This window comes from Manihot esculenta, chromosome 13 (genome assembly GCF_001659605.2).
Source record: "Manihot esculenta cultivar AM560-2 chromosome 13, M.esculenta_v8, whole genome shotgun sequence".
NCBI lineage: Eukaryota > Viridiplantae > Streptophyta > Magnoliopsida > Malpighiales > Euphorbiaceae > Manihot > Manihot esculenta.
In genome coordinates this window covers 36,725,878-36,738,341 of record NC_035173.2, presented here as the reverse complement: position 1 = coordinate 36,738,341, position 12,464 = coordinate 36,725,878, and the positions used below count along the sequence as shown (strand labels likewise).

Below are 12,464 nucleotides of genomic sequence, written 5' to 3'. Positions count from 1 at the left end.
AACTCTTAAACTACAACCTGTCAACGTGATTAGGCTGTATTATTCTCTTTTGTGAAACTTTTCACAAGCAAAATGCTTCCATTAACGCGAACGGAAAAATAAATGCAAAATTTGGCAAGGCCATTCGTGAAGATTAAAAATTAGCTGATGGTTTCTAAGTATTCATAAAAGTTTGTATAGTTAGCAGAGTTGATGTAAGCATCAATCAAACTCTTTAGAACCATTGGTTGTCAATCCTAAAGCATCACCCAAGTTGACTGTTGTTCTCATTGTTCTCCTGCCAATTCCTCCATTGCCCTTCCTCATCATTGCAGCAAATTCCCCATAATCTATCTGTCCATCCTGCACCACAAAGTTTTGCCAAGTAGATTATCATTTGGAAACGAAGATACAACTCAAGGCTTCTTAATCATAGCATCAAGAAAAACGAAGGAACAAAAAGAGCTCTTAAACTCTCTCACACCCATTACTAGGCCCCCATAAGCAGGTCCTACATGAATGTTAAGAAATACTGCACCAAGTTTTTTGAAGAAACAATGTATCATAGAATCAAATTGGATGCAAAAGCTGTCTCATTTTGTACGACAAGGTGCGATGCGCTAACTAAATGATTTGTTGGACAAAAGTTTAAAGTTTTTGAAGTTTGCTTCAGAGGGAAAAAAAAAAAAAAGTAGACGAATTGTAAAGCGAGAGAGAATAGACTTGCATTATCTTGATCGATTTCTTTTATCATTTCATCAAGGTGGAGCTCACTTAATCCGAACTCTTTACAAGCTTGTTGAAGCTCATCAATGGTTATATAACCACTGCCATCTTTGTCAAAGAAGGAGAAAGCTGAAACCAAATTTTCCTCTCTTTCCAACTTATTCAAGTGCACAGTGGCAGCAAGAAATTCACCATAGTCAATTGTACCACTGTTGTCGATATCAGCCTGTGAAATACACAAGATACTTGTTCCCTGTTAAGCTTAAAAGGACAAAATTGGAATCTAAAGCTGATAACTAATATTGTTCTTACTGCTTCCATCAAATCCTTTATCTCAGACTCCATAAGCTCAGAGCCTACTCGCTTCAAGCCTTCCTTCAATTCATCAAAAGTTATTGTTCCACTATTGTCAGTATCTATCATTTTGAAGAGCTCTTTCAATCCGCCAATCTCTTCTTCTGAAAGCCTCTCTGCTATGACCTAAAATTGAGTAACAAAATTAGTATATGCACTCCCTTGAGATCAACACAATATGTCATGTAAACCAAAGTGCTGTCAATGTGAATGAAGCCATACCTGTGTGAATATCTGCCACCTAAATTCTGAACATAGGTGATGACAGACAGGCAAAAATTCTAGCAGTTAACAATTTCTTAGTAAAAGAAAGGTGCAAGACAGTGCTTACTTTTTGAGATGCATAAAAACATTATTACATCATCTAAATTGAATCTTGATTTAAAATTTTCCTTAAAGAAATCTAATGAACCTTTAATTTAAAAACTCTAAAGTAAGTTTTAGTTAGGAAATTCTGAAGTCCTAGTAACAAACCAATATCTTATCCATAGCAACGGCATGACATTAACGAGTGATAAAATATTCAATTTTCTTATAGGTTAATGAGTTCAATCAGAAAAATAACAGCAGGGAACTGTGAAACTATGCATTCAATCAGAAAAATTACAACAAGACTTGACAGTTTTCAAGTCTCAATGCTTAAGCAGCAGCAGACTCGGTTCACCAACTACGTATAGATGCCATCAGAATTTTTCAAAATGGAATTGATAATGCAATCCACGGGGAAACTTTAGACTACCAGAACCTTACTCGCAAAGCCATCTTCTTCAGTTTGTTCATTGCAGAGAATTGTTTCAGGCGGGATAAAACAGCAGAATCAAGAGGCTTATCTGGAGCAATTGTGTCATCTACAATCCATGGATGGCCTGATAACAAAGACATTTGAGTCATAATTTTGTAAGCTCCATCAGCGACCACCATGCTATTACCTGTTTAATAAGAGACTTACATAAGACTTCATGAGCTGATAGCCTTTTCGTTGGATTCCGTTCAAGCATTTTTCTTATGAGATCCTTGGCACTTTCTGAAATGCTAGGCCATGGTTCAGACTCAAAATCTATTTTTCCTTGTAATATCTGCCGGAAGATCCCCATTTCAGTTTCTGGAGGTGACAATGACACAATAGCCATATCATCAAAGTGGTGTTCAAAAGTAATTCTGTGTAAGACACACCTATTTGTTAACATCTTCATCAATATATGAACTTGAAGGTGGTTACCTGCCCAAAAAGGTGGCACTCCAGATAATAAGATATACAAAATAATTCCTGCACTCCATACATCTGCTTCAGGTCCATAATGCTTGCGCAATACCTCTGGCGCGACATAGTATGGACTTCCAACAACATCAGAGAAGCTCTCACCTGGAAAGCAACAAATGGAAACAGGGAGTTGACATAAGCTGAAACAAAACGGGAGAAAAACTAATGATATGTAGGAGTATCATAGATGCACCAATTTTCACCATATGTCAATCACTTGTTCATTATATAATATTCTTCACTTGATAACTCTACATTGCTTTGTTCATTTAAATTTTAAATTTCTGCAAAGCCAACAATAGCTTAAAGATCCAACAGGCCACATGGATAAGCAAGCAACACCAGCATTTATTCAAGTGCAATTGTCAGTTGAAAATTGATATTCTAGCCCACAACAAATCAAGTTTCAAGTGGTAAAAAGTTCAGTTGCTCCCTTTATTTTTTTTTCTTCTTTCCTACTCAATTAACCAGTTTACCTTCATAAGCAGCTGCATCCTCAATGATGAGGTAGGGAACAATAATAGCAATCAACGAGATGATGCTTGAAAAAACCGAGATTTACTAAGTATCCATTCCAACTTTTGCCTCCAACAGAAGTTAATTATAACAAATTATCCTTGAAACGAAATCTTAACAGCAATCATATCTACTGAATTAAAGGATTAAGAAACTGAACACCCAAAACCCTAGTAAGAATTTCTCAAGATATGAAGAAAAATTAATGGGAAAACTAATGTAAGAACTTCTAAAAGCTCAAAACTAACAACTTCTAGCTAAAACATAAGAAAACACATTCCCAAATATCAATACATTTTACACATCGTAAATAAAAGTACAAGATTTCAAATAATCAAAACATTGGAAAGAACCATCTCAGGAACCATCCATTCAAAGCTCAAAGAATGAAGAAATAAGGAAAATCCATGAAACAATGGGAAGTATCATGCTGCACTGCAGAACAAAACAACTAATAGGAGTAGCAGGGAAATACCTAAGAACTGTAACCAATATACAGAATACAGCATTAATTGTTCCAAACTACAATAACCGTCCCCATTTAATCAGGAAATCTGATGAATTCGTAAATGAAACATTGTAAATATCCCATGAGCTAGCTTTGAAAAGAACGAGATCCCAAGATTAAACATTTTAATCAAGATCGTAATAAGTAGACGCTAGATAGTCCCCAGCCAGAATTCATTAATATAGACCCATACCGATAGGACCCTTGAATCTGTAAGAAAAACAAAATCCAAGAAGAACTAAACAAATTCGAAGAACTGAGATAATGAGACCTGGCTTATAAAATACAGAGAGGCCAAAATCAGTAGCCTTGAGAGCAGCGTCTTCCTCAACACTATGGAACAAGAAATTTTCAGGCTTAAGATCTCTATGCATAACGCCAAGAGAGTGACAAGCCTCCACGACGCCAACGATGGTCTTGATCAGTTTAGCAGCCTCTCTCTCACTGTAATGACCTTTCTTAACAATCCTATCAAAGAGCTCACCTCCCTCGCATAGCTCCATGACCAAGTGGACACAATAAGCATCCTCAAAAGCTCCTCTGATCCTGACCACATGAGGGTGCTCAGATAAGTGGTGCATTATCTGGATTTCTCTCCAAACATCTTCATAGTCTTCTTTGCAAAGGAGCTTCCTTTTGGGGATGGATTTGCAGGCATAGTTGAGGCCTGAGGGCTTATGGGTACAGAGATAAGTGGTACCAAACTGGCCTTGACCAAGCTTTTTGCCAATGGAGTAGTGGTCTCTGAGGTTGTCAGTGCGGTAAGGAAGAACCCATTTGGGCTTTGATGAGGTAGCATGAGAGGAGGAAGTTGTGGGAGCAGAAGAATTGTCCATTGGCGGAGAGGATGAAAGGGTTTAGTGTTGGGACTTGACCTGCCGGTGTTGATGGGGGAAAAGAGATGACTTTATTAGTTTGGAAAAGTATATCTAATAATCTATAGATTCTCTTTAAGACAGAAGCTGAGTCACAATCCTGTGGTCTGTAATAGACGAATTGGCCCCTAGTCTATCTACTTCTTCTTTTATTTTATTTTTTTTTCTTTGTATAAAAAATTACTTTAGGCTTTGTTATGGTATAAATTTGAAGGAAGTTGTTATTTTATCCTAATTTCTCTGGAATTTAAAGATATTATTTTATTTACAAAAATAACTTATTTATCTATATAAAAGATAAATTACTTTCTAGAAATAACTGTCCTTGCTTCCTTACATGAGAGTAAATTACTTTGTCTTCTTCCTTGTTTTCATGGTGATTTTGGTCCCCTTAAGGTTCTCTCTCTAAGTTCCACATAGTCAAATTTTCTCAGTTCCTTCAAGCAAGGGAGACCTTTCCCTTTAATTTGGCCATTAATTACTCCTATGGTGGAGATCGAGTTGGTTTGTAAATAATTTTATTTTTATTTATTTTAATTTTTTTTATTTAATATTTTTTAATTAATTTTATATGAAATTTTTGCTTCAAATTTATGCTGCCCATAGTAAAATCCTTAACAAGATGAGGGTGGCGATGGCTCATGAAATAGTGTCATGGAATATGCAAAAGGATGGTTGAAATAAGAGAAGCAACTTCTAAAAAAAATAAATAATATTTAGAATTAAATAATAAAAAAAATTAGTTATTTATTACAAAATCGTTGTATTTAAAGGCAATTATCCATGCACTCGCGTATTTAGTTTCTTAGAGATTCATCTAATTCAAATTTAATATCCAATCCTCCATTTGGCAAAAGAAAAAAAAAAGGGAATTATCCAGGACAAGGAAGCTTGCTATTGCTAGCATATAATTCTTGTGGATTGATCGTATAGTTTACGTAATAAATTTAATAATTTAAGATATTTTTTTTAAAAAAATCTAAGTTTGATTAATTTAATCGTGGTTAGTTTTGGTTTTGACACCGACATATAAAATGATGAATTAATATAAGGAAAAGGAGAGGATGGTTGGTTGGTGGCACAGACGTTAATGATCTCTTTTTTATCTTTTGCTTTTCATCATGTGAGTATATGCAAACCATTCTGAGTGGACCCCACTCTCCTTCATTCTATTCGTCCTTTTTTTTCAAAAACAGAAATTAATTCTTTTAAATCTTTAGAAATATATTATAACTTCTCTATAATTTTATTTTATCAATTGTATTTTTATTATTCATATCTAAAAATTTAACTGAGTCTTAGAATTTACAATTTAATTATTAAAGTATCAAAGAGGAAAGTTTCCAAGTTAACTCCAATACTTTGGCCACAGAACTGCAACACTTCAAATCGTAAAAAATCCAGTGAAGCATATCACTATAAAATATATGAGATTACAATATCAAAGGGGTTAAAACTACAAAATAAACACGGCTAAGGTCATCCAGTCAGCTCAACTAATAAAAAGCCACTTTGAACAACTTCATCCATGGCCTGAGATCACAAAACCAAATTAGCAGCTCATATGTAAGTTAAGGTTTGGGTAAGTTTCATCAAATGGCTTTCCAATAGTTTGATAAATTAAAACCAGCAGGAGCTTATATTTCAGCCTGTAAAACCTGTACAAGATCTAATCCTACTACTCTAAACGTAAACTACTTTTCTCCAAAGCTAAAGAACTAACGACCTATCCTATCCTTTTTAACTTCCATTCAAGTGCTTCAGGTAGTATATTGCTTTGATGCCTGCAAACTACTAGCAGATTTCGATATCTCCAACATCTGTTCCTCCATCTTAGCCTTCCATTTCACCAGCTCCTTGAACATTTTCTGTCCCATAAACAAAAATCATCCCAATTGAGGCTTAGTGAATTAATAATACTCATTTTGCCATATATAATATTTTCTCATAAAAATTCAATTTATTTTGGGGTAGCACCAGTAATATCACCTGAAAAAGAAGAAATGGATTGTCAAGATCAAAATTCAAATTGTTAGTAGAAGATGAATCATGGGTGACACTGGCTTGAGCATCTTCCACCCTCTTGGGTAGCAGAGCTTGCACATATCTGTTCATGCAACAAAAAGGAATAAGAATCCTTTATTGGGCTGGAAAATGGCAGATCAATCACAAAGCATCTTGGCACTTCTCTCAAGATTCTGTATCATGCTCATTACCTTTTCACTTCCGCAATTTCTTCCTTGAGCACTTCCAGCTCTCTAGCATAAATGGGCTCCCGAGAGGGACTATCACAAGGTTTTAAGCCAGGTTGTGGAGCTGAATATTCCTGCAGGGGAGCATCTTGACCAACATTAACTAGATCAGTACTCCCTAACCACGGTGCAAAATCTTCACCCTGAATATTATCCAAGGTGGTGCTCTCCAACCAATCTTCCCATCTTTCAGAAGTTGGACTGAAGATGGTGCATTGTTTTGAAGCCTGCATACTGCTCATTGAATTTGAAATTTCCATAAGCTGTTCTTCAGTTTTGGACTTCCACTTCATCAAGTCCCGAAACATGTCCTGTTAAGAAAGAAATTTCAGATGGAGACTTCATAATTCATTGAGCTAAACATGCTAACATGTCATTCACAGGAGTAAATTAAAATAGCTCAAGGAGTAAACTATTGCTTTGGTACCTGCATGCCACTCAACGAACTTGAAATCTCCATCAGACTTTGATCAGTCTTACTTCTCCATTTCATCAATTCCTTGTGCATCTCCTTTGAGAAGTTATCCAGACAATGTTTAAAAAATAATCTATCCTATCATATTATTCAATAGCAAACTGTAATTCAACACTCACCTCAACAGGATCAACTCGATTTTGCTCTTTATTCTTCAATAACAGTTCATTCATATCCCTACGAAACACTCTTATATTAACAGGGAAAATGGAACACTTACTAATTCAACTACTCTGGTTTAATTACCTCTTCAATTTTGCTAATTCCTCTTTAAGCAGTGTCACTTCTCCAGCAGAAACAGGCTCTTGAACAGCAGCACCACCAGGCTTCAACCAAGATGGAGGGATCCAATTTGGATCTGGCACCCCAGCCTCGTGCTTAATTTTAACCAGGTCAGCACTCTCCAGCCAATACTCCATCACCCCTTGAGTATTGTAACACCGGCGAAACCGCTCACTGCCACCTGGTGCCACTTTACCGTCAATGTGCTTCAGTAGGTGGTCCAAGAGTCCAGTGTCAGGAATGTGTTTACGAGCTGCCACCCTCAGTACTGGCCGGGAAATAGGTTTCTCAAAAACAGCCCCTTCAGCCTTCATGACCTCCAACATACGTTTCTCTGCCAGCTTATACCTTCAAAATGCACACTCAATTTATAAAGAAAGTATATGAAATTTCAAACCAACTGATAGCAGTACAAAAAGAAAGCGTGTATTCTGCACCTCTCTTTGGACCATCTGTCTATGAAATTCTCCTTTTTCCTGGATGTAGAATTCTCTTTTTTGCAAGGAATGGAATTCTCATGCTTAACTTGCTTAAAATTGCTAGTTTGCTTTTGCCTCAGACATCTGAAAGCTCTAGATTCTTTAAATTGGCAGAGGTTAAGGCGCCTCCTCTTCTGCAATTTGGATGGCACAATAGATGCTGCTGCCACAGCTTCCTCATCATCCTTCTGCTCTTCTTTGACAATGGAGGATGAAACTTGAAGGTTATTTTCCTCATTCTGATCAACAGAAGCAACTGGCCCACAGACACCCCACTGCACCATCCCCGTGCGTCTTAGCTCCAACAAACACAGCCCTTTTTTGGTAGTTTCGTCTTGTCTCTCACTACTTCCATATGGTTCTGAATCACCTGCATGGCAATAAAATACTATGAAACCTCAATACTGCAAACAGCTCAACATACTTGAACACATAGAAATCAGAATAATTTAATGAAAAGGTGGTTTATTCTCTCATAGAATGATCACCATATATCACTGAGTGCAGCCAGGAAATTTTTGCAGGAAAGTTCAAAGACCAAATGATCATAATATTAAAAGTAATAATAACAAGAATAATGACATTTACTTGCACAACAAGCCCACTCCTTAATATGGCTATAGATTCTTTTGGCAGTTCTCATGAGTAAAACAAACAGATATAATTATCAAACAGCTGGAACAGCAGACTACTTCACACATATTGTTCTCTGTGCTGAAAGTGGAATCTATAGAGTAACTAGTAATGAGGCAGATATAAACAATCACACAAGTCAAGAACCCACAAATAAACAAGTAAAAAATGAAATGGAAGTTTTTATCATGATAATCATGAATGCTGAAATAGCTGGTGCCTGGGGATAAAACAAAGACTCTGGGACCACGTATAATGTGAAAGAATTTAATAGCCTCTCAGATGCCAAATCTTTCATGCAAGGGTTTAGGGTTTAGGGTTTAGGGTTAGTAAAGTGCATATGTAATGATATATTATCTGCAAGATACACTTCAAACCAATAATAGACTAGATTCTGAAGAATTGTGGAAAAAATTACCACATTACTATCAAAAATCAACTCCGACATTCATAAAGAAAAAGTACACGGGAAACTTTTATTAAGTAGACTCAAACCTACTAAAAGACAAAGATGCTTCTATCTTATACTATAAGAGTGGGAGGTTTCAAATTTAAAAGTTTTGTATTATTAGAATGTTGAATGAAGTTTCTAGTCAATTGCAGTGATTTACTAGATTCACCACTGCATTACACTTGAAATGAAATAGCAGCCAGATTTTCCAGTTGTGCTGTAGCCTCTAAGGATAAATGAAGCATCACACAGGACTGACAGTGGAGGGCAAGACCCATGTCTTGTTTCTCACTCCTATTTTTAACAATTTTTTGTCCCAGTGTTCCATATTCGTGTTAATTTGTGATTTCAAAAATGTGAACAGTATTTGCTAAAGTTTGTGTTCCTGAATCTCATTATAGCAGATACTAATCTCCTAGAAAGTTAACCGTTATGGCCATGTCATTATTTCAGAATCAAGGATCTTTTGAGAGACATTACCTTTATATGACCTCGACATCAACGAGCAATTTCCATAGTCCAATAGCCAGTGCTCCAATTGTAAGAGGTTCCCTTCAAATTAACCAACACCAAAGAACAAAAGTATTATAAATAAATCTACCTTTTACACTCTTATGTTTAAATATATTGGCGATAATACAAAAGCAAAAAGTAAATAAATAATAAAAGTTGCAACTTCTGGACTTCATTTCAATTTTGTTCTTAAACTATGACTATTTTATAATCGTGCAGTGACAGGGAACATCAAGATTACTCTATTTTTATGAGAACACTTTCCATCCCAAATGACATAATTGCATGCCATTGAGGGAGGGATTGGGGATGAGAGCACAATTTTACTATTTTATTATTCTTCTTCTTCTTTGACAATGGCAGAAAGGCTTTGTTTGGTTCATGTAACAGAACATAATAGCAATGTGTTAAGAATAAAAATTTCACAATCTTTATTACACTTAAAACTTAAAAAGAACCATGTCACAATGTAGAATAAATTAACAATGAATAAATTAACAATTAGAAAGATTATCCAAACTCTTTCTGAACACAATGAGGCTCAGATTACAGCGGAAAAACTTTTTAAGTTACCCTACACGTGATACAAGATTTATTTATGATACAAATAAATTAACAATGAATATATGCAAACATTTAGAACTATGTGGGTGTGCATGTAGAAGTATGATAACTAGAAACTGAAAAGCAGCTACTGATGCCAAGCCAAAACAATATACTACTGATGCTTTTAGAAAAGAACCCAAAAGGAAGATCCCACAAAGGGTATCCAGCATCAAAGCTTAAGCAATGAAAGCGCTTAAAACATCAAAGCAAGGTCCGCTTGGATTCTTCAACTACTTAAACCTCAAAGAAGAATATCCAGAACAGCTAGGGAGACACACTTGAGGGACATAACGTAATATTCTAATGCCACCATAACAAAAAATATATATATATTTACTTTAAAATTTTCGCAAAGAGCACCAAGTCCAGCCAATTTGTACCTGCATTATATTTATAAGTGGAGGAATCACCCAATTTCCCGTCTACTTTCCCTTCTAACTCTCAGGAAACAAACAACGAGAGAACAGAGGGAACCCACGTGCGTTGAACGCAAGCTTATTTATAGTAATGTCATATATATCAGCAAACTGAGAAGCGGGGGGAAACAAAGAGAGAGGGAGTTGAGGGTTTTACCTTTGAAAAGAAAAATGCGAATCCTGAAAACAATTAAGCAATTGTAAAATCGAAAGTAGACTCAAAATTCTCCAAAAAAAAAAAAAGCAAAGGAAAGCGAAAGAAAGTTCAGAGTGAGAGAAAGAGCAGATACCTTTGTCTTTGTGAGATAATGGCAGTGAGGGGATCGTAATAGAGGGATTGTTGGGTGTTCTGGAACTTTGGGAGAATGATAAGAGCCGGGCTGACATAGAAGCCGACGTTCGCTCCCCTTCTTCTGCAGAGAGGGGAAAAAGCAGTAAAATAATATAGAATCCAAGCTAATAATAAACGTAAACCCTAACCGCCAATTTCTCTAAAACCCTTCTCTGATAAAATATTTCAAATTTTAATTATTTACTTCAAATAAAAAATTAGGTGGCCACATCCAATTCGGCACTGCCAGTAGCCCCAATGTCTTGTGACATTTAAAATTTAAAAAAAATAGTTTTATTCTTTTTATATATTATATAAATCTTAAATAATCATTTACAATGTAATTAATAAAACATAAATATCAATATAAAATAACATAAAGTTATATTCAATTTATATTTTTATAAATATTAAAAAATAATTTGTATTTTTTTTATATTATTAGTGATGGTATGAACTTTCCCTCTTTCAGATAAATATTTGAATATATCAATTACAATATTAAAAATAACAGTGTTTGTATTCAATTTTTCATAAAAAAAATAGTTATATAAATTATAAAAATAAAATATATAAAATAAAAAGTATAATAAAATACATTATTTATTTTTAAATCGATTAATATTAATTTTTTTTAAACAAACGTACTGATATTGCCATCTCTATCAGACGGTCATTTAATTTTCCCGATACATACTGATAAATCTTCGAGATAGCTAAGCATGCTCTCTTATCTCTCATCACGTCACCGAGCTAGATTCTCATATGGTGGACTCAAGCATGGATCAATTTGGTCTACTTTAGTCATGAACAGGATGGCGCGATATTAGACCGAGTAGACGCACACTAATAAATAAACCTGATGGACTCGAGCATGAGTCAGTCCGGCCTGCTTTAGTCACGAGTTGAATAGAGCAATATTAGACCGGTCTACTCAAAAATCCAATATATTTTAAATCTATATTTTTCTCTAGAATCTAGTCTGAGTTCGAGCGTTAAAAACCCAACAATTATCAAAAACTATCTTTTTTATAATTCACACTCAATAAAAGTAAAATTTATCATCCCTGTATAAGTACTTCATTATCTTAGAAAAAAATTTTTAATATCTAACAATTTAATATTCTCAAAATTATTAATTTTGGATAATTATCTTGAATATATATAAATGCCTAAAAATATTTAGATAATATTAAAATTGTTAACTTTTTTTTTTGAATCAAATTAAAATTTGTTAACTTTAAAATTATGATAATCACTTTGCCACTTTATAAATTTAAATTTTTTATCTAATAATTTAATATATTCCATAGAAATTTTGTTTTACTTTTTAAAAGTAAGTAATGAAAAAAAGATAAAATTCAACAATTTTTTAAAAATGAGAATGGAGAGAGTAGAACCTGAAAACCTTTTAAATTTATTCGAATTCACTTACCATCAAACTAAATATGTGAGTATGAAAAAAAGAGAAAATTCAACAATTGATTAGCTAAATTAAAATTGGAGTTATAAAAATAAACTCGAATTTATTGATTTTGAATACAAAAATAAAAAAAATACTTTTATTAAAGTTATTAAGTCTTTATGAAACATAATAAATATAGAAATTTAAAAAATTTTAATATTTTTATTTAATTTCATTAAATAACATTTTCTAATAATAGAAATTCATTTCGACCAGGCCCTTTGACATCCGGTGGGCACATAACAAAAGTAAGCTAGAGCTTTTTTTGCCCTTGTATTTGTTATTCTCTTCTGAAAGTGCTTTGATGAGTTTGTAGATTTGGTAAAATTTTTGATGCCGCGG

General features: G+C 34.3%; 2 protein-coding genes across 3 annotated transcripts; both read right to left on the bottom strand.

Moving 5' to 3' along the window:
- Positions 1-127: 127 nt before the first annotated feature.
- On the bottom strand, positions 128-4,276 carry LOC110629778 (calcium-dependent protein kinase SK5). 2 transcript variants are annotated; one of them, XM_021776887.2, is made up of 7 exons: positions 3,616-4,276; positions 2,279-2,422; positions 2,009-2,161; positions 1,810-1,925; positions 1,018-1,185; positions 707-931; positions 128-342 (listed from the first exon to the last, which is right to left on the bottom strand). In XM_021776887.2, exons 1-7 carry the CDS (start codon positions 4,178-4,180, stop codon positions 202-204), a joined length of 1,512 nt encoding a protein of 503 aa, XP_021632579.1. In that variant the 5' UTR covers positions 4,181-4,276; the 3' UTR covers positions 128-201. The 2 variants fall into 2 exon arrangements, with proteins under 2 accessions (XP_021632579.1, XP_021632578.1); XM_021776886.2 differs by having other exon boundaries at positions 2,009-2,422.
- Positions 4,277-5,608: 1,332 nt separating this feature from the next.
- Positions 5,609-10,753, bottom strand: LOC110629039 (protein DYAD). The gene is made up of 10 exons (XM_021775877.2): positions 10,617-10,753; positions 10,484-10,506; positions 9,272-9,343; positions 7,666-8,077; positions 7,193-7,576; positions 7,066-7,123; positions 6,899-6,982; positions 6,436-6,782; positions 6,209-6,326; positions 5,609-6,087 (listed from the first exon to the last, which is right to left on the bottom strand). Exons 3-10 carry the CDS (start codon positions 9,288-9,290, stop codon positions 5,980-5,982), a joined length of 1,530 nt encoding a protein of 509 aa, XP_021631569.1. The 5' UTR covers positions 9,291-9,343; positions 10,484-10,506; positions 10,617-10,753; the 3' UTR covers positions 5,609-5,979.
- Positions 10,754-12,464: the final 1,711 nt, after the last annotated feature.